Genomic DNA, 21,736 nt, shown 5'->3' on the forward strand with positions numbered 1-21,736 from the left:
GCCAAACTTATTTGCTAAAAACAAGGTCAAACAATTACGAGTTTGGCACTTTCACCTTGAAGGCACATCTGTGCACCCATAACATTTTATAGCAGTATCAATGACACGTAAAGCCATTAAAACCAGACCAAAATAATGATTAAAGTGCACCTCCACAAAAATATGTGTGCCAGTTTTGTCTTCAGCCTTCTGTTGTATTTACTAAGAGGCCTGCTTTTCGGACTCTGGCACATAGTGCTTTCAAAGATTTCTGGTTTTTGCCCTAACACATTTGTTGATTTTTGTCTTAACTGAATTACTGATTATTATAACATGCAGCTAAAAAGTAATGCATACACCTTAAGCAATAGTGATTGCAGCATCACAAGAAATGACCTGCTGCTAATCTTCATAGACGATCAATTGTATTATTTACTGAAGCTTTAAGCTTCCCAGAAACTGTTTATCTACAGTGTATTAAAATAAAACTCCATTAATTCAGAGCATCAGCTGGATAATCCTTTACCTTAATAATGTTCTGAAGAACTTTCTCATTTACAACAGCTTTATGGCAAGCTGTTTTTTGGTACAAGTCCACAACCACTTCCAACGATCTCTCAGCAAATGGTACATAATTCAGTGCTACCCATTCCGCCTAGGAAAAAGACAGTAAATTACTGAGCTGCATGTGTGAAAGTATTAGTTAAGGAACAGAAATCGAATGCTTTGCATTGAACTCTCAGTTTAATGCATGCAAGTTTTGGTAAGAATATGGTCCAAGCAACAAAACTGCAAATACAACGTGGTCTGACTATGAAAATGTACTCTACATTGAAGTAAAGTACATTTAAATTGAAGAAATGTTGCAGTCTAGGCAAGACAACTACATTAGGACAATCTTTAAGGAAATTTAACTCACCGGTGCAAAAAGTTGTATCTAGTGTGATTCCATTGTGTTGCAGGACAAATAGAATAAGAAGAATTAATACATAGATAACAGTTACCTCTTAGATTACACTGAATCAGATGCTCATGCTTAGTGAACAGCGGAGTACACAAATTTAAAATATATATATACTATTGAGTATGTCCTATTTCCCTACAGCACATGCAGTGCAAAAATTTGCAGCTTAAAGGAATTTTTCCGTTCAGAAATATGGTGTTTTTCTATTTAATTTAGTGTCAAATATAGGAGCAGATATTTTAGATGAATTCACTGGACAAATTCAGACATATTCATTATGTCTGGTGTCCAGAGAATCATTTTTTGACATGGAGAAATACAAAATACATGAAGAAAAACAAATAGAATTCAAGGTAGCAAAAGAAGATAAAAGCATGTAAAAACTAATAAATTAACTTATTACACAACAGGCATAGCACAGTTTTTACAGATAGAATAAATGCATCCTGCTAAAGAATATCTGAAGCTGAATTGTGTTTAGCAGCCAAATGAAACGGGTGAGACTTGTAATAAATTACCTGATTATACTTTGCATTTGCAATGTGCTTTGTTTCCAGCTGTCCATACTGTGGAGGCTTGCATGAAAATTCTACAAAGGCCAACAGCTGATCAAAGATTGCAGGATACATTATCTGCATATTTTCTGAGCCCACACATATAGCCTATATCAAAAGGAAAAACAAAAGCTTAATATTTTTCTTGTGCCTCAGCACAACAAGCTCCTACATAAAAATCCCCAAGTCTGTCTCTTTGCTATATTGGCTGATTATAAGGACTACTATTTTTTAGCTCACAAATGATTTTGCTACAGCACCATAATGCTAAAGTTCTAACAATACTACCAATATTAATTAACAGTTAATTAAACAATATTATTTAATAAATATGCAGAATTGTTATCACAGTACCATGCAGGAACTGAACTACACAAGAGTAACACTGCATAAAAGGCAAAGTATAGTTCTAACAGCTTAAGAATATTAGGTTTTGTAATTTTATTAAAGTTATAAGGATACTTGGCAATATATATGTAAGTAAACAAAGCTAATTGATTTTGTCTATTAAAAGGTATCTCTTCTTTACAAACTTTCCTTTGATATAACATATTTGTGGGTCATATAATTCCTGACTGTTGGTCCCAGCCACATCTTATAAAAGATCTACTTTAAAGAGCATTTAAATCTCAGAAGTAATTCATACAAAGTTTCCGTAAGTAGTTAAAATTATGACTTACAGAAAGAAACATAAATAAAATCAGAATTATATCATTTTGGCATAGCTGAAACACATAGCCTTGTGTTAAAATTGGAAACACTTAGGAAGGGTGCCCTTCCAAGATGTCAGTGAAATATCATGTTGTCACAGTGTAATGATTTCCTGTTGCAATATAAATCCCAAGGAAAAGGCAGAGCATCTATTTTCAAAGCCAGATACAAAAATTCTATGAAGCTATTCCAATTATCTTCTGTCATTTTAAGACTTCCTCCCCACATTCCTCCTCCCAAAGCAAACAGCAAAGAAACAGTTTACTTATTGCTCCACAAAAAAACCTTGATCTTGTACTGTCATTTTTCTCTGGGAAGGAATCAAATTCTCTTTCCATTAACTAAAGACCATTCACGACAAGTTGTGGCCAAACTAATTCAAGGAACCAACAGTTCAGAAGCTGTGATTGCAACCTCCATGCTTGGGCAGCCTCATGAGCTACGACATTCAAGGGGCTAGTGAATATCTCCAGTCCTCAGCTGAGAGAGGGAGTGAGCCAACACGGCCCGCAGGCATCACCATCTCCAGATCACCCTAAGGCCCAGGGCACCTTCATGCAGTGCTGCACCAGAGCACTCCATTAAATGGCCTTTCTCCTTTCCTCGGCTTCCTGCAACTTAGAAAACACATGACCTAATGCCCCAAAAGCTTAACCAACATTATAAATGTGGTGGAATACTGCTCCTTCTAAAAAGCTACACTCTTTCTCTGGTGTTTGAATCCAAGACTGTGCTGACCTCAGAAAAAGATGGTTTGATGCTTGATATTCCCCTGTGTGACAGAACACTATGAGTTTAATTGCTGATCTGACATACTCCACATACTGTAGAACAGTTTCAGCTGACGTGCTGCTGCACCAAAGTCCTTGCATTAAATTTTAATAGGTTAATGCAAGATTGTGTATGTAAGAAATTATTTTGTATAACACTACTTGGATTAGAAAGAGAAAAAGAACATCCAGAAATCCCTATATAAGTCCCATGCAGAAGTAATTCCTGTACACATCTTCAGTATTGTCACTACTGCCAGAAGACTTACATCTGCAATGACAAAGTAACTTTGCTATTCCTTCTAGTTTGCTAGATTTTCATTATTGTTCTTACTGCTGATCTAGGATCAGTGCTTCTTAAGATGCCACTTTTTCTTGTACTGGTGAACAAAAGCAATAACTATTACTTATTCAAAGTTTGTGCATCAGTAAGTTCTTATTCTTTGTATTTTATGAAACTTTTATAAACATTTTATTTTACAAATAGAAGCATTTTCTATTCAGTCTATTGATGAATTTTTCAGCTCTTAAAATTACCTGACACTAAAAAAAGAAGAGGGTAGTAGGTCATTCGTCATTTTGTTTTTAAAAGTCACCTAACTAGGACTGATTTTCAAATAAATTTATGTTTCTGACTGACAGCATATATCTTTTATCTGAGCAATTGAAAAATGCGAAAACAGCACAGCAAGCATGGAACCAAGGATGCTGAAAGTATCTTTAAGAGGTGCTTATAAAATAGAGTCATATTTACTGCACTGAGTGCACTTGTTTACATCCTTAAGTAAAGAGAGCTATAAATAAAAAAGTAATGGCTGGGCAACAATGAAGCATACACAAGCCCTAAAACAAACCACTTGGCTGATTGTTGTTTCCTGTAAAAATTGATATGGTACTTTACTTTTAGAAGTTTATGCTTTAAAATATCCTAGTACAAACCTTTAAATTTTTGAATAGTTCAAATTTATCAAACACCTCCCAGTGGAACTATTGTCAAGAAATTGTTATTTTTACAGCTCTCAGTGGCTAAGTCTCTACTAACTTTGTTGTAAATATAAACACAGCCTTAGGCACCACACCCACAGCTCAAGAGGTTTACATTCATACTGCCTACAGAGGCAGCATTCGCAGTTATTTGATAATAACCAAGTATGAATCTGTGTTCTTTTGCTTGATGAGGCAGCTGGCACACCACAGAGCTTACCCAGAGAGAATACAGCTAGGCAGTGTGAGCAAGCAGAGAATTTAGGCTTGAGTACAATTTTTAACTGAGCTAATGTGGTGAAGCAGGCACTTTACAGCAAAGAATGACAAGAAAACAAGTTCTAACAATAAATAAAAAGCAAAGGAACAATGGGTCTAAAATAGACTCAACATATGGAAGTCTGAAACATGAACTAAGCTTGCCTTCCATTCCTATTTTCATGCATTATAATGCCCTTTGCTAGTACAATCACATAATAAAATCTCTGTTAGACCAGTTAGGGACTCAGCTTTTAAAAAATACTTTTTTCATGCTATTCCAACTGCCAAGTTGTTCCAGAGATTTTTACAAAATCGTAACTGACCTAAATCCTTCTGTATTAACAAAGAACAAAACTTACTCCGATTCCATATTCAGGAGAGATTTTGTTTAAAAGAAGGTAGCAAATATTTACATATACCCCTTTAGCTACCACATTAGAGCCTGTGAGCACTCCTCAGTATTAATTCATTTCAACACAGGAAAAAGATACCATGGCATCCAGCAAACCTCTTGCACAGATGGCCTTTGCTGCACCTCCGCACTGGCAGACTGCCTTGTCATGTTAATTCCACCACTGGCAGAGTGCCTTGTCATGTTCATTCCACCACGTTATGCAGCTGGGAGAGAAGATCACGAGACTTCACAGAACTTATCCACCTCCAAATATACTTTAACTTAGTTTTTAATGACTGTAGTGCTGTTCTGTTAGTAATGTAACTATAGATGGGATGGGGTTTACTGTATGATATTAGAGTGCCTAAGACTTCCTATTCAAGTCCTTATTTTCAAAGGCTTGTAGCTGCTATGTAACATGTCTTTGTTTCATTTGTGGATTTGGCCTAGAAAAAAGATTTGCTATTAAAAACTCATGTCAAAAATGCTGGAAGGTCTTTCTTTGGAAAGTTCTGCCAACATTCTGTAGCTAAGAACTTACAGATAAAGGAGACCAGCAAAGAAACAAGAAAATCTGAGAAATGGAGGAATATATGGAATGATTAAATGGGGAAAATAAGACAGAAATGAAGAAATGAAAGACGTGAGAAAACACACGACTTCAGCAGGTCTGAGCTGCTGAATGGGACAATGAGTAAGCCTGCCTGACTGCTGATCACTAGGGTGAGAGTTTAACGAATACAACTGGTCTTCATGTTATTTACTCCTCCTACACAACGCTGAGATTTGCCACCAACTTGTATTCTTAACATACAACCAGGAATATTTTTAAATCCAAACCTAAATGTACAACTGCAAGATAATGATTTTGTCTTGCTTGCAGGGATTAAAGAAGCAGGAGATAAGCCAGTCTACACTAAGCTAAAAACAAAGTACTAAACCACTGCTTATTAGGTAGGCACCATGCATTCTATGAGCTGAATGAGACAGGATCTTGTCTGAGGATTTAAAAACAGGTATGTCCACACAGTTAAGTAGTCATAACATGAAAGCCAAAAGGGAGCAAAGTCAGGTCACACGGACAGTTTTAATTCTGGCATTTCCCAAACAGTATGGCTTTTCTTCTTGAAGCAGCACTTAATCTAAATACATTATCTCATTCAGTATCAATGCTGCTTCTTTTGAATAAATACGCTTTCTGAATTAATAATCATCTCTGGACAATGTTTTAAAAGTTCAGCATACTATTTTGCTGTTCTACTACCCTGTAAAAGGCCACACTGATTTGCTATTCACAAATTTGTTCACATCAGGGATTCTTTTTGAAGATGAGTTCGACAGTGTGAGTTTGTTATGTAAAGATGCAGCATTATTCTTAAACAACGGGTTAGCAAGAGGTAAGAAGGTGGTCTGCTTGACACATTTTCAGATGTTATGTTCTGCGTGAACTCAAAGATCTCCTGATCATAATTCTCCTAGATTTTGTTTATAGCAGTACTTACAGGGCAACAGAAGAAATACTATTTGGTAGACTGCTTGGTAGACTCTCAGAACAGTACAATACTTAAATATTAGATAGACAAGAAAATGACTATAAAAACATCACCACGCTTAAGGTACTTCTGCAATCTGGCAAAAATGCATTTCATAACCATAATATCATTCCCCCTATGCAGAACATCTGAATTGCAACAGGAATGGAATTTTGTCTGTTCTAAGACAGTGCACTGTGCAAATGTAAGTAAAAAAATTAAGTTTAAGTCACCACACTAAAGCTCCAAGAAGAACTGAGACAGTGTTGTTTCCTTTTCACTATACATTTGAAGTTCCATTATTACCTTTTGTAAAACATCTAAAGCTGTAAGCACTGCTTCCTGTAAACTTGTCAGAACTGCTTCAGTGTAAGATGGAAGGATGAAAGGGGAAGCATCAGAACTGATTGGAACTGAAACTGCACCATGCAAAATGATACCCAGCTTTTGGAGATCATCCATGCTGAAACCAGTTTTGATGTGTTGGTAAAGAGCTGGGAATATTTGAATTAAAGCTGTAAGAAAAGGCTGGCTGGGAATGAAAGTCAATTTATCACAAGTAATTGGAGGCTTTGTACTTTCTGAACCAATCCTGTACCAGCTGTTCCAAGCTGCCCACCAAAGATTCAGATCTTCAATCTCATCTGTTACTGCAGGTAGTTCAGCTCCACTGTATCTTCCCATTCTTTCTCCTATGGAGTCAGTTCTCATGAATGATCTCCCAAGACTAGTGGCAGTTGTTGCTCCTACCACCACAGGTACAGAAACATTAATAGCAGGTGGTGTGTCAGGCTTCTCTGAGTCTCGGGCTGGAGAAACTATTTGTAAGATTTCCTGGAAGCTTTTCAGAGCAGCCAAGGAAACTTCATTATTTTTGCTGAGTGCTGCTGATTGAATGTGATCAAGAAGAACATCCCAGGCCTGGGAGAAGTCCCCTGTTAAAAAAAGAGGAATATTAAAAAAAAAAAATCAGCTTGGTATTGGTTTGCTATTTACCTTCCCAGTCATTAATCTCTGAAAGGCTGTTCATGTATTTGTTTCTGTAACACAGAGAGATTTCACAAGGTCATCTGATGGTTTCAATGCCTTTTAAAATAGGCCAGTTCAACTGTAGCCAAAGAAAATGAATGCAAAAGACAAACACACAAGTATGAAGAATGAATGATGAAATTGAATCCACGCATGTATGTTGTTCAATTCTATGTAATAATATTTCACAATAGCTTGGTAAATGATCTAATGTTTAATTTCTATAGTGAGAAGAAGAAACAGGGAAGCACCTAGCTTGAGAAAAATGAAGAAGATGAAAACAGGTACCAAGGAACTATAGAAGTGAAAAGGAAGACTTTAAAAAAAGAGAAAGAAGATTTAAAAAAAATAGGAAGAAGAGATGGACCCACTTCAGTTATGTGCAATTAGGAAAACAGTAAACTCAAAATTACATCTGTTTTCTAGGCAATAGTTAAAGAATGGAAAGAAGGTAGAGTGAGTGGAGAAAAACAATCACTTGAAACAGCAGGTATTCTCAACATCTTTTGAGTCCCATCTCTTTGTTAAAACGTTCCCCTTCTTTTTAATCCATATGCTTCACTGATTTTATGAGTTCTCTTTACATTGTAAGAGCACTGATAAACTTGACACATGGAAGCTGTGAAGAAGTTCTAGGTAGGCACTGTGCAATTTTAATAAGAAGGGGAAAAGTATGTTCTGAGAACCAAAAGAACACAAAAATTGTTATCAGGCTACTACAAGTTCAAGTTATTTGGCACTCAGAATTGTGATTATTGAAATTCAGTCTCAAGTACCAAGGCATGGAAGATGAAGTTGTAAATGAAGTAAAATGTTTGGCTGTAAAGAATTAAAAACTCTGTAATTTTTATCATATGAGAGGTGAGACACAACCTAACACATCTCTGGGCAAAGATTTTTACTCAGCTCTAACTGAAGAACAAACTGAGAGTTCCTAGCTGTACCTTTCAGTATCTTTAAATCTATTTTTTACCTAAAGGCTGCAGTAAGTATCTCCGGGTATTAAATATTCTTGCAACTCCAGCCAGTGTTAATACCCATGTTTCAGCCCACTGTTTCTCAGCTGTATCCCTTGAATGATGGATAAGGATGTTGCCTCCTCCTGATTCAATCTTCTCTTTGTCAGCTGTAGTAGAAGATTCTCGAACCCTATCCAGCAGGTGGAATAAAACCTGCAACATTCAGAAAAAGAAAAAAAAAAAAAAAAGCAACTTTTAAAACAACATAGTTGTATTCACTGTAAAACAAACAAACAAAAAAGTTTTCTGTTATTATGTGTGTAATTGCGTCACCTTGAGAATTTCCTTATTTAAAACAGTGTGTGCAAAAGCTAAGAGTAAGAATCAGCCTACTGATGCTTACTTAAGAAAGGTCTAAATAGCATGGTCAGAGCCACTGAGAATTGTGCCAATTTGGATCTAGAGATCTCAGATACCTCACACAGTACAGCAGGCAACAGACTCCACAATACCCTGATTTTTCCTAAAGGCACAGACAATATGACTGTCATTTTAGGATTAGGGCACCTGACTGATCCTTTTAGAAAAAAGAGCCAAACAGAGGGCAAAACAAAGCTCACTCTAATATTAGATCAATTCAATCACGTGACCCCCAAATGTCATCATATTTTTGCAAAACAGGAGGAATCATTCTCCTGTTAAGGAAGGGAATGGCCCTTTTATACAACGCCTGCATATGAAAGAAAATATCAAGATACAAAAACTACGTTTCATGAAAGGCTTTAAGGGCAAGAGAAAAGAAAATTAAAAGAAATAATAATAAAATGAGGTCAGACTTCTACCACCATATGTTATCTTTCACAGAATCTTAATAAACTAGTTAAGCAATATTAAGAAAAACAGCAAGCAAATGTGAATGTGAATGAAATTTTAAAGTAGAAGCTCACGTGTCATACCTTCCATATCACTGTGTGCCATGTTGAATGTTGCAACAAAGTTCCATGAGCACCAATGGTGGAAAACAATGTCTGCCCAGCACTCTTTCTAACTGCAGGTCGGGGATCCACACAGAGTTCTCCAAGTTTAGCATATAAACACAACCAAAGACAGTCAAATGGTGGTGCGGGATGAAAAGGTCTATTCAGAACCACCCCCTTTTCTTCTGCCTGCTTCTGCAACACTGCTTCTTCTTTGTTAAGTTCCTTTTCAATTATTTCACCTCTTTGGAAAAAATAATCTGAAATATTCCACTAGAAAATAAATAAAATATTGTATTACACAATAAAATATTACAACATTCTTAATGATCATGAAATAAAACGTTTCTCATTCAGCACATAAATGCTACAAAGTGCAGAAAGTTGTTTCCTTGAGTCTTAGCTTATAAACCACAGTTACATTCTACAGACTAGAGAGGGAAACAATCTATTAACATTTGGAGACTGATGAAAAAGCTCACAATCCACTACTACTTGTTTTACACTACGTTTAAAATAGATTAAAGCTTATTCTATTTACATATGATTCCAAATGACAGCATGAGACACCAGCAAGAAATAAAAAAACAGGCTTTGGCTTTAACTTGTAGAATGGACTACAAATCATTTCCATTAATTAAAAAAATTAAGTCGGAAGCAGCATCTCTGTAGGTTAATGTGAAACTCACCAACAAACCAATTGAAGTTAAGCTAATATTTAGCTCTTGATTGTGAAGACCAAAGCTTCCTGCAACTTCAACAACTATCTGCAGACAAGTGCATGGCATTGTTGGAAGAAAGTCGGTCACAACCAACTGAAGACACTGGAATGCAGTCCGTATTAAGGACTCTCTTAAAAACAAACAAACAAAAAACAACACAAAATAAAAACAAAACACACTCACACTCTAATTTCAGATTTCCTCAAGAGCAAAGAAACTTTCTGAACAAAATACATCGGGAGATAGTATTATTTAAATACACATATTGGTATTTATAAATCTTTGAAATGGATTGACATTTGAAATGGATGGCATTTGATTTTAAATGTTTTAAATAGACATTTTTTGAAATGCAACATTAAGTTGAAGCCTCAACTTAAAATAAGCAGAACAGATTAAATGTATTTTATTTAGTAAGAAAAATGTGCATAATGCTAGTTGTACACGTTTCAGTACTATATATTATATTAGACAAAATCTTTTGAAAATATCTGCTGTTAAATACATATTTAATAAATATTTAGCCTTCAGAATTAAATTATGAATACAAACAGATAAAATACAAATGTAATATGGAAAACAATGTTATCCAGAAACAAAATCTTGTTGTGTGAGAGACAAAATGAAGGAATCAAAAAAAGAGCACTGCAGTGTAGATAATGCAAAACAGGGAAGGCAGACTACTGCAGCTGCATTTAAATTTAGCTACTGGGCTTTTTAAATGCTTAATATTTAACACAGGAAAGAAAAAGCCAAATGTTTGTAACACAAAAACTGAATGTCCTTCAGAATACATATTCCAGGGGAAAAAAAATACAACCAACAAAACAGAACACAGATATGCTACTTACTTGTTTCAAAGTCTCAGTTAAAAACACCATTTTTTTCCCCAATTAATTGAAAATGAATATCATAGGTGGGCCACTTCTATTGTATCGTAACAGCCAACATAAGATGGAAGCCAGAGAAATGCACACAAACTTGTGTGTGGACAGTAACATTATAACTATTACCTCCATGTAATAAGATGCATCCTACAAATGGATATCTATCCTACCATGAAAGTATTTATTCTTGCTATACTTATGGAAGAACTGTTCATACACTACTTTGCTCCATGTTAATTACACAGTTCTAGAAATTGAAACACACACAAAACTGGAGCACTTCCCTCTACCACAAAATTCCAGAAGCATGCACTCTTCAAGGACTCTAGAGGAAAAGGAAAGGAAGCAGGAAATGAAAGCATGGTTATACAGCTCATTTTGAAGAGCTGCATTGATGGGTAAGTAATCTCTTCTTCTGTATTCAAATGCAAGGCCATTGCATTATCTCGTGTTTGGAAAAAGGTTTCAAAGTCCTTCATGCAAGTGGAAACAGCATGACAGTAAAATAAAAGTGTTCTAAAGGAAAAATTACCAAAATTACCAAAACTGTGTGTCTGCTGAGTAAAATTGCTCATAAGATAAAAATAGCACAAATTATGCTACTATCAAAATGGTTATTAAGTATGAAAATATAAGTAGAACTCTTTCCACTACTGTCACTTTACATGATTTAAATATTTTATTTTTATCACTTACCCCTGATCACTTCTTATTGCTCCCATGACTCCAAGGACTAATGGCCAACCAGGTCCTAAGCTGTCACCCTGACTCTGTAAAATCTGTAGCACACACTCCAACTGCTTGATCCTGATATCAGGATGACTGATGTTTGACAACTCCTTCAGTGGATTCAGTAGAAGTAGCTGCAGTCTCTAAAAGTAAACAGTAAATGTTAGCGTCCTTAATATGCTCTAACTGATTCATAATTATTTTTACATATGATAAGTGAACCATACAGTACCAATTCCTAAGAAGTTTTTAGAGTGATCCAAATTGCTGGAATTCAGTGTCAGACAGGCCCTTCCAAAAAAAACCTTTTTATAAAGTATCTCACAGCAGGAAATCTGCATTTTCTTTTTTTCTCCTGACCATTTCTTCAGGTTCCTACAGCATATCCCTACTACAGCATGCTGGCACGGTTGCATAAAAGCTATCGTGCAACTTTATGCTCATCCAACAGATCTTAAAAATACTATTCACTGAACCCCAGTAAAAATATTAGAATATTTTACTAACAATTGATTGAATAGTTGTGATTCAGAAGGTTAGGCCATTTATTTCTTACATGCCACTACATCACATATTTACATACTGGAACATATAAAGCATTCTGGAATTATTTTGCACTCATGAAGGTGATCCACAATTTGTTCTAACAAACTCACATAATATTCAAGCCTCAGTACTCTTCATCATGCATTTGAAAAAGGAGAGGGTAGCTCATTAGAATGCACAAGGTGATTTTCAGTAGTTACAACTGAATGTTACAGCTGTAGGCTTTATAAACTCAATGGTAAAATTGCTTTATGAATGCCTCCTATTCACTGAACTGTAGAAAACTTCCTCTAGGGAAGATTCTGATTTCATGTTCATAATAAGTCCTAGAAAAGGAGGAAAGCAGTTTTTCATAAACTTACTTTACCTGATTCTGTGATAATGGAGGATCGTGGCTGAATGTCAGTCCTGCTTTAATAAGAGAGGTTAAAGCTTCTGCTCCCCATTCTCTCATTCTGGAGTTGGGATGCTGACAAACCTGAAAGCATAACAGTGTTTTGTTTGAAGGCACTTTTATTTAATCAAGATTTAAGCATATGTAATATATAAAAATTGAACATTTAAATTGTAGTGGACGTTTAGATAAAATATTCTAGTAAAATATTTTTTTAGAACAATGCAACAGATCTCTAGATGTTAAAATCAGGTTTAATACTAAGAACAAATAAAAATATTATCTTTCGGACACACATACCTTCTGAGTAAGGAAGCAACAGGAAGCAGGGAAAGACACAGAAGGAAACAAATTGAAAAGCACAGTAATTCAAGTCAAAACATTCTTTAAAAATCAATATACTAGCTGCTATTTCAGATATTCATAGTTTAAAAATTACCAAACAAGTCTTCAATGACTGTCTGAAACTCTTGGGTTTAACTCAACCTTGAGCTACTATAAAATTCTAAATTACATTTTTCACACACAGCCTAACATTCATAATCAAGCAAGGGAGCATGACATTGACTAACACAATATGTGTCTGCCCTTCTATGATTTCAAACACAGAAAGTAACTACATAATGAATGTAAAATAAACCTAAACATTACTATTTCAAAAACATGACAAAATGACAGTGATCATTCTTTCACTCTTAAGTTTCAAATGTCTTTCTTCCTCTTTGACTCCTAGTTACCTGAGCCTACTTGTTTTTTTAATTGCTTTTTTAGAGGAAATTAAAAACACTATGCATAGATACACAGTAATTGTACTTGCAATCCTGTGTCTGTTAGCCTCAAATAAATAAGGCATTTACAGCCTCACTGACTTCAAAACAATTATTTCCATCCATGCTTCCTGCCTGAGCTTAGCTGGTATGAGAATCCAGTGTCTTTCAAAATCCAAGGCAAGATCATAAGGAAGGAAGATGGTTTAGATTGGTGTGGGTTGGAGGACTGTTTTGTTATTAGACACCAGCCAAACTGAAATGGAGAACAAAGCAGAAAAGCTAGCTTCATGTTAAAAAACACAGAACAGAAATAGCTCGTCTCCTAAATTAATTTATTTTTGTTACTTGACATAAAATGATAGAATTTGAACTACATCATGGTGCTCTGAATCTGATCAGATAATAGTTTCAGAAATACGGAAAGAATTCTTCCTTCAGGTTGTGTTTAACTGAATTTGCAGCTGGTGCTTTCTCTTTCCTCACTGTACCTCAAAGACATAGGTTTAAATGGAAATAATGCAGTACTTCAAAATAAATTGCATCTCCTGAAAAAATAGTGGCAAATATTCATGATGGATGATAGACTGAAACAGACTGCTTACGACAGGAAAACACGGACTCCCAAGGTGTGGATGGTGAACCTTATATTTCTCTTATCTTCCAAGACTTCCATGTCTACTTTAAGTCGTTAAACCTTTAAGTATCCAATTTTTTTTTCTCCTAGATGTAAGACTATTTGGAGATGATCTCCATAAACAAGATCAGAGATAGCCAATCCTTAATACTGTTTAAAATAATGCACTGGTTCAGAGGAAGCAGGAAAATGAGGAAGATAATCTCTCTGCTTGCACAGGGTTTATATGGCAAGGTATAGCGTGGGGGGCGGGAGTGGGAGGTGGGTAGGTGCTGCTGGAATGCCTTTTGTGAGAAGAGACCAGGAGCTGCTCTATGGTGGGAACTGCCAGTTCCAGCCAGCTTCAGAGGGGACCCACTGCTGACCAAAGCTGAGCTGGTCAGAGAGGCTGGTGGCACACTTCTGTGATAACGTATTTAAGAAAAGGTTAAAAGAAAAAAAAAAAGAAAACAAAGGTGAAATGTTGTGCAGCAACTATTAGAGTGTGTAGAAAACGTGAGAGAAACAACTCTGCAGATAGAAAAAATCGAAGGAGTGCTCAACACACTGGAGAAGAGATTCCCCCTGCAGCCCATGGAGTACCTCAGCAGAGCAGATCTCCATGTGCAGCCCAGGAAGAAGCCTGTGCATGAGGATAAAGCCTGAAAGAAGCTACATCCCATTAAGAACCCCTACAGGAGCAGGATCACAGACAGATCTGTGGTCCATGGAAAGGAACCCGCAAGCCCACACAGGAGCAGGTTGTCCGGCACAAACTGCAGCCCACTTTGGGCCCATTGTGGAGCAGTCTTGAGGAACTGCATCCCAAAGGAAGGATCCACTTTGGGGCTGTTCATGAAGGACTGTATCCTATGTGAGGGTTACCACACTGCAGCAAGGGAAGAGAGTGAGGAGGCAGGAGCAACAGAGAAAATGCAGTGGATGGACCACAACCCCCATTGCCCATTCTCTGCATTTCTGTGGGTGTGGAAGACACAGAAGAATCAGGAGTGAAGCTGAACTCAGGAAAAGAGAGAGGCTGTTCAGAAGGTGGTTGTAGTTTTATTTTCCGACTCTGTTGTTTTACTCAGTTACTAATTGTCAATAATCTTCCCAAAGTCACCTGTTTAACCCACGACAGTAATCAGTGACCAATCTCTCTGTCCTTATCTTGATCCATGAGCTTTGTACAACTTACTTTCTCCTCCTATCTTGCTGAAAGATGGAATGAGTGAGCAATTAGGTGAGCACTTTGGAACCAGCCAAGGTTAATCCACTACAGTCCTTTACTGTCTTTAAATATACCTCACTCTTCTACCTATTCCTGCAGAGGATTAAAACTTTACAAGTACACTCTGTAATCTGGTTTTAGTTTCAAATTCAAAATATAAGATCTTTTCCTTGACAAAAGCAATTTTTCATCTAGGAATTAAAATATTTACTTTACAAATGACACCTATTTTGCTATTTTTATAATGGTATTCTCTTCAAGAAACAACTGAAAGTATTACTTCACATTTATTAAAAACAAACAAGAAAACTCTGTTGGTTTATCTAATGGCTTCAATCTATTCAGTAAATATATCTTAAAATCTCTCACATATTTGCACCACTTGACTCCAAAATGAAAACTCTTTGTGTTGCAGTAAATATAACACATACATGGTGCATAAATACTGACAGCACCGTAAAGACAAAGTCAGTAAGAGCTATAAAATACTGAAATTTAAATATTTACATTAAAATTGCAATGCAAACTGCAAAAACATATAAAACAACACATTTAAACACACTTTAGATTAAAAAAAAAAACATACACTTCAAAAATGCGCTGTCATAAGGCAATACCTCATTGCACGCTAATTTCTAGTGCAATTAGTTACCTCCAGAAGATGACCCGTCAGAGGTCTCCAAAGAATCTCAATCCTGTGCATGTTAACTAGTCCTGTTTCCAGTAATTTAGCAACAGCAAAAAGGGATGGTTCCTTAGTAAAAGAGAATTTGAATACATGACTTTGAGATAACTCAGATGATGCCAGAGACATTCACTACACTATGATTTGTAAATTAAGATGTAACTAGTCTCCACTGGAGTGCTGTATTTCATAAGCTATTATCACAGCATTTACAGCCCAGGTAACATAGCTGGGAAGTTTCCACAGCATCTGCAGTACTTCATGAGAAGCCACAAGGGGGTAGCAACAGCATATAATCAAGAGCACATTTTTCCTAATTTTTCATGGTTTTCTCCAAAACCTTGTTTTTACACTCATAGGCCTCCCTAAGACCAGTTTTATAACATATTTAACTAGCAAAACAGTCTCTTACCCATCACAACTTGCAAAGATAAAAATTGTATATGAACAAATAAAATAAAACATTTTTCTCCCTACTCTTTATCTTATATTTCCCATTCTTCAAATACATATGCAAACACTGATTTGTTGAAACTTATGATAAATCAATGAATATATATTGAAAAATGATTTGCAATGTAATTTTTCCCATTTCCATTGAATTTTAATTCTAATTTTCAACTAATTTTAGACACAACATTTACTTATTTTAATTTATTCTCTTTTTCTGCCTTGTTACTGTAATTGTCAAATATTACAAAGAACATTTTCTGTCATGATTATCTCTATGGTAATAGATCAAGTAAAAACTTTCAGAAATTCTCATCTGGGATTAGATTATGACTAGGAGAAGACATGCTCAATTTTCTTCAATCACAGGATCTTTAACGATCCTGGGCTAGGTTTATTTTCTCTGGCTGACAGGAATACTATTATTTCCCCAGGCAAGTAAGAATCGGTAGGTTTTTAATACCTGAGTTGTCATGCTTTATCTGAAGCGTATTATTAAAAAAATACTGAAAATGAACACCTAACAGAACATAGTGTGCCAGACAGCAGTTCTGACCTCTGAAATTACAGGGGCTTTCTAGAGTTTTATCTATTCCCAATCTGATTAATAGAAACATTATTTTTTATTCTGGAGTAAAAAAGCAGATATGTTGCTGTCTTAATATTGGAAACAGTTAGTTTATAAGACAAATATACAAGTATATCACACACACACACACACACACACACACACACACACAAAAAAAGCAAGAAGAAAAAAGAGAACTCTTCTTATACCTTATTGTTTCCATAGGCCATATCCATGGCTTCCAGAGACAACGAACAAAGGGCATTTATTAAGTGATGCAAAGATACATCGTCAAGGTACCTGAAAAATAACAACTATCAAAACACTGTCAAGTTTGATACATACGTGTTTTTTTAATTATAAGGTTTCTTACTGCGAGCTTTCAAAAAGTCTTGATAGTATGCTGGATATAACTGGTAGATCAGTCATAACTGCTGTAGTCAGAACCTTGAAAAAAGACAGAAACGTATCTTACAGACTGCAACAGAAAATACCACACAATCGTTAACTATAAAATGTACAACTTTGCTTACTGTGCTGGGCCCTTCTACAGCTCTTCCAGGTTTTAAGGCACCCCCAACACCAGGTTTCAGTCCCAGAATCCACACAAGATGCTGAAATACACAAAGATGGTTTTCAGCATGAAAACTTCCTCAAGCAGCAGCAAAACTAACGTTCTATTCAAGCTAGTTGGTAGCATTCCAACTAAACAAAATTCAAGGAAAACGCCACAGTATTTACTCAAGGCAGTTAAAATATGCCTGGATCAGAATCAAAGCTTTTTCTATTGGTCACATAAAAATTCAAAACCAATGTATGTATAATGAAAAAGTAAGGTATCAGAAACCATAAATACTTCCTGTTATACCTGAAGAGTAGCCAAGACAAGTTGCCACGATGTACCAAGAACAGCCCCGTGGCAGTGAGCTAAGTTGAGCAATGTCCTCATACACTGGATATTTTTCGAAGTCAGCTGGAAAAAAAAAAATATATATATATATATAGTTTTATTACTACAGTAATAGTATTTCTAGAGGCACTAGTTTTGACTGGAATAGAGTTAGCTCTCTTCAAAGCAGCTCACAGTGTGCTATAACTTTTTTTTTTTTTAAACTTACTGAATGTCCTTTATCCCAACCCACAAGTTCTCTACCTTTTGAACCTTTTGATTCTCTTCTCCCACCCTGATGTGGCGATAGGGCTGAGTGGGAAACTAAGCACCTGTGTTGTGCTTAGCTGTCTTCTAGGGCCCTCCAGGGTTAAGCCATGACACTAGGAAGGCTGCAATTTTTTACTAAACAGTTTAAAGACTATATCTTGCCTGCACTGGTGCAATATATCTTTTTTTAGGTGAGTAATTCAGTATCTCTCCTTCTCTCAATCTTATCTTCCTGGGCTTGAATACAATTTGATCAGTGCCATCTCCTCCCAATATCACATTATTATCGAAGACACAAAGTCAATTACCTCAGATTTAAATGCATCTTCTCTATAAAATCCAAGTCAATCTTATGACAAAACATAAGCAAACTTTTATATATAGGCACAAATGACAGCTGAGACCCAAGTTTTTTTCAAACAACAGATTCAGGCTGAATAAAAGCAGTTTCTGAAACATGCTGCCCTGGACAGCCATCCAAAAGAAAGCTTAGGATAATATTTCATTCTTTGTAAGAATGCTGCTTACCTATTGCCACTTTTGAGACATACTAAGATGCAAAAAGAAGTTAGTAAGCAAGACAGGTATCACTCACAAGTTGTACTTACCATTACTGTTCCTTGTGGCTGAAGAGCTAAGGGCTGTCCTACTGCCACAACTTGCTGATGAGACTCGCTTGAGGGACTGATCATTTGAACATTCTGTCCCTGAATGGAATATGCTAGAGGAAAACGAAAAAATATCCAAATTTAAAGTCCAGTACCTGCTGTAGTAACAAAAACCACCACTCCTGAGTAGTGGCAAACCTCCTGAAATTATTTTCACAGTATTAGCTTTAAGATAGCTGACTTCAATTAAGTCTTTGGTTGTATGCAGACTACTACATCATTATGCTACAGGGTTAAATGAACCAGTACTAATTCCTCCCTCCCTTTTTCTATATAAATATATTTTATGTCAAGAGTAAAATTTTTTGCTAAGTTGGTAAGATAAGCCTCAGGCTACGTCTCAACTGGGTTATCTGCAGTTATTATCTATTAGTAGTGTAACTGTGTGCTACCACTGTAATACGGCACTCAGAAAATGAAGATTTCACAAGTGTTACATAGTGATGTCTTCCCAATACAAGACACCACAGATCCTTTTTGTAACTCATCTGTAAAACAAACCTAAATAAAATACCATTATCAGTGCTTCATCTTTACAGAAGTTAGAATACCTCAGTAATATGTACTGCTTTGTATACCTGTGGTCTCATAATACACTTAGTTTGTTCACGGCCTAGAGGAAAGATTCTGGTCTTTGTTCTAATACTGAAGTATTTTTGTTTTAAGAGATCTAATGTTAAATCCACCTGCTTGTTCACCAGGCAGTTGCAGTTCTGGCTACAGAGCAATTAATTTTCAAAATTAGCAGGAGTATATTCCCAATGGGCATATCCAATGATTTACAACACTATCTCAGGATGTAGAAAGCATCAGCTGAATCTCTTGTAAGCTGAAGAGCATCCAGAACTTAAGACCTATTTATGCAGTAAGTTCTATTAATCACTATACAACTGTAGAAAAAACCACAGCACACTACAAATGCACAATATTCTAGTCAGCGACTATCTGAGTTTCCTGCCAAGGACTTTTTCAGAATTTGAATGCCTTAGTTACATATCCTAACAGATCTTTAGGATGATAGACAGATCTCCTTAGAAGGTAAATTTCTGACATACACTAAGCATCTGGGGAGTTTTTAGGCTGGTTAAAATTATACCTAATACTTGTACATCTTTACACAGAATCACAGAATGGCCAGGGTTGGAAGGATCATGAATCATGAATCAAGGATCATGAATCGCCAACCCCCCGCCACATGCAGGACCACCAACCTCCCCATTTAATACTAGACCAGGCTGCCTGGGGCCCCATCCAATCTGGCCTAGAACATCTCTAGGCATGGGGCATCCACAACCTCTCTGGGCAGCCTGTGCCAGCACCTCACCACTCTCTCTGTAAAGAGCTTCCCCCTGACATCCAACCTAAATCTTCCCTCCCTCAACTTAAAATCATTTCCCCTTGTCCTGCAGTTATCAACCCTTTCAAAGAGTTGATTCCCCTCCTGTCTGTAGGTTCCCTTTAGGTATTGAAAGGCTGCAATGAGGTCACCTCACAGCCTTCTTTTCTCCAGGCTGAACAAGCCCAGCTTCCTCAGCCTGCCTTCATAGGGGAGGTGCTCCAGTCCCCTGATCATCTTTGTGGTCCTCCTCTGGACCCTCTCCAACAGCTCTCTTTCTTTCTTGTACTGGGGGCTCCAGACCTGGACACAGTACTCCAGATGGGGCCTCACAAGAGCAGAATGGAGGGGGACAATCACCTCCCTGTCCCTGCTGGCCAACCCTCTTCTATAGGAAGTCAACTACATCCTGAGAAAATCTGGGTTTAGATAGGTTTACAGCCATAAACTGGAGCACAGCCATAAACTGCAGCAGGGGAAGTTCCTCACCAATATGCAAAGAAACTTCTTCACAGTAAGGGTGACAGAACACTGGAACAGACTGCATAGGGAGGCCATGGATTCTCCTTCTCTGGAGATATTCAAGATCGACCTGGATGCCTACCTGTGCAGCCTGCTGTAGGGAGCCTGCTTTGCAGGAGAGCTAGACTAGATGATCTCTGGAGGTCCCTTCCAGCCCCTACAATTCCATGATTCTGTGATTGATGGACAACATGTAGAGCAAAATTAAACACATTTGAACAACAGAGGAAAATCTATATACTTACATTTGCTGGACAGAGCTGCAGTTGTGCTATTTAATACAGTAAGAGCATAGTGAGGAGGTAAGGATCCTTTGCAAATGGCAGTAATGAAGGCATCTCTTGATGTTACAAGACCTAGTCTTCCACAGAGTGCAGCCATAGTTAATTCTGCTTTTAAAATATTTTCAGTAGCAGCTTCATCAGTGCTGAAACGGTAGACACTGTTTACTAAGAATTAACCCATGGCACAGAAGCAGCTAACCCAAACTGAAATCAATGAGAACTCATACTTTGAAATTGGAGCACCATAAACACTGAAGAACAAGCACAACCAATCAACAAAATTCTTCAGAACCATTTCCTATAAAACTGTTCGTTAGTTATGAATGACTTCACAAAAGAGACTATGAGGAGATATTTAACACCAATTTCAGAAAATAGTGTTTGATAAGAAAAAGACTCTTTGAAAGCCATGCAATAGTTACTAAAGTTATTACTTAGTAAACAGCTCCTCCATTTGAAAGACTGTATATTAATACCAATTGTTGAAATATTAACAAGTACTGAGATTCTTATCAACACTAATCACAACGTGAGTAGAATCACTTCATCATATCGAAATATTCAGTCAAATTAAATAAGAATACGATTTAAATAGTTTAAATGGAAGTCTTTGAAATTCAAATTAATTTTCCTATATTGAAGTACAATAATGGTTCCATGTAGTTTACACTTAGTAGATCTTCACTCAGCCTCGCAATCACCAACCCCCAGACATCTTCTTGCATACTAAGAATAGCTCTCTCAAACAACAGTCAACCAATAGACAAACTCAGTTCAAAGTATAACTGAGAATATCATCTCTGAAAGATCATGAGAAATGGAAGATCAAATACCTTGCATCAAGTAGGAGAGACAATGCAGCAAGAAGACCACACCAACATGCATTTACCATTTCTTCCCAGACAGCTCTGCTAACTTGAAATAAATACATAATTATTTAAAGTAGAAACAAATAATAGAAAGTTTCTAAACTAAAATATTATTACAAACATACAGTGTCTGGTGTTGGAACTTTAAAGTTTGTGTGTGTATATATACACAAACACACATACATATAT

At 36.4% G+C, this 21,736-nt stretch overlaps 1 protein-coding gene across 3 annotated transcripts in view; it reads right to left on the minus strand.

The window, feature by feature from the left end:
• Nucleotides 1-21,736, minus strand: part of MON2 (MON2 homolog, regulator of endosome-to-Golgi trafficking) — a gene marked incomplete at both ends in the record, with an annotated part of 70,314 nt that overhangs the window by 13,645 nt on the left and 34,933 nt on the right. Inside the window, 17 exons of one of the 3 annotated variants that reach the window (XM_079538046.1) lie at nucleotides 506-634; nucleotides 899-916; nucleotides 1,462-1,605; nucleotides 6,456-7,084; nucleotides 8,152-8,350; nucleotides 9,094-9,387; nucleotides 9,804-9,966; nucleotides 11,420-11,595; nucleotides 12,366-12,476; nucleotides 15,659-15,760; nucleotides 16,919-17,009; nucleotides 17,083-17,156; nucleotides 17,243-17,323; nucleotides 17,578-17,682; nucleotides 18,477-18,589; nucleotides 20,640-20,821; nucleotides 21,512-21,593. In XM_079538046.1, coding sequence (XP_079394172.1) covers nucleotides 506-634; nucleotides 899-916; nucleotides 1,462-1,605; nucleotides 6,456-7,084; nucleotides 8,152-8,350; nucleotides 9,094-9,387; nucleotides 9,804-9,966; nucleotides 11,420-11,595; nucleotides 12,366-12,476; nucleotides 15,659-15,760; nucleotides 16,919-17,009; nucleotides 17,083-17,156; nucleotides 17,243-17,323; nucleotides 17,578-17,682; nucleotides 18,477-18,589; nucleotides 20,640-20,821; nucleotides 21,512-21,593 — 2,693 coding nt within the window. The remainder of the gene's footprint in view (nucleotides 1-505; nucleotides 635-898; nucleotides 917-1,461; nucleotides 1,606-6,455; nucleotides 7,085-8,151; nucleotides 8,351-9,093; nucleotides 9,388-9,803; nucleotides 9,967-11,419; nucleotides 11,596-12,365; nucleotides 12,477-15,658; nucleotides 15,761-16,918; nucleotides 17,010-17,082; nucleotides 17,157-17,242; nucleotides 17,324-17,577; nucleotides 17,683-18,476; nucleotides 18,590-20,639; nucleotides 20,822-21,511; nucleotides 21,594-21,736) is intronic. The other 2 variants (XM_079538048.1, XM_079538047.1) reach the window with 2 other exon arrangements.

Source organism: Tetrao urogallus (genome assembly GCF_951394365.1).
Source record: "Tetrao urogallus genome assembly, chromosome: 1".
NCBI classification, from domain to species: Eukaryota; Metazoa; Chordata; class Aves; order Galliformes; family Phasianidae; genus Tetrao; species Tetrao urogallus.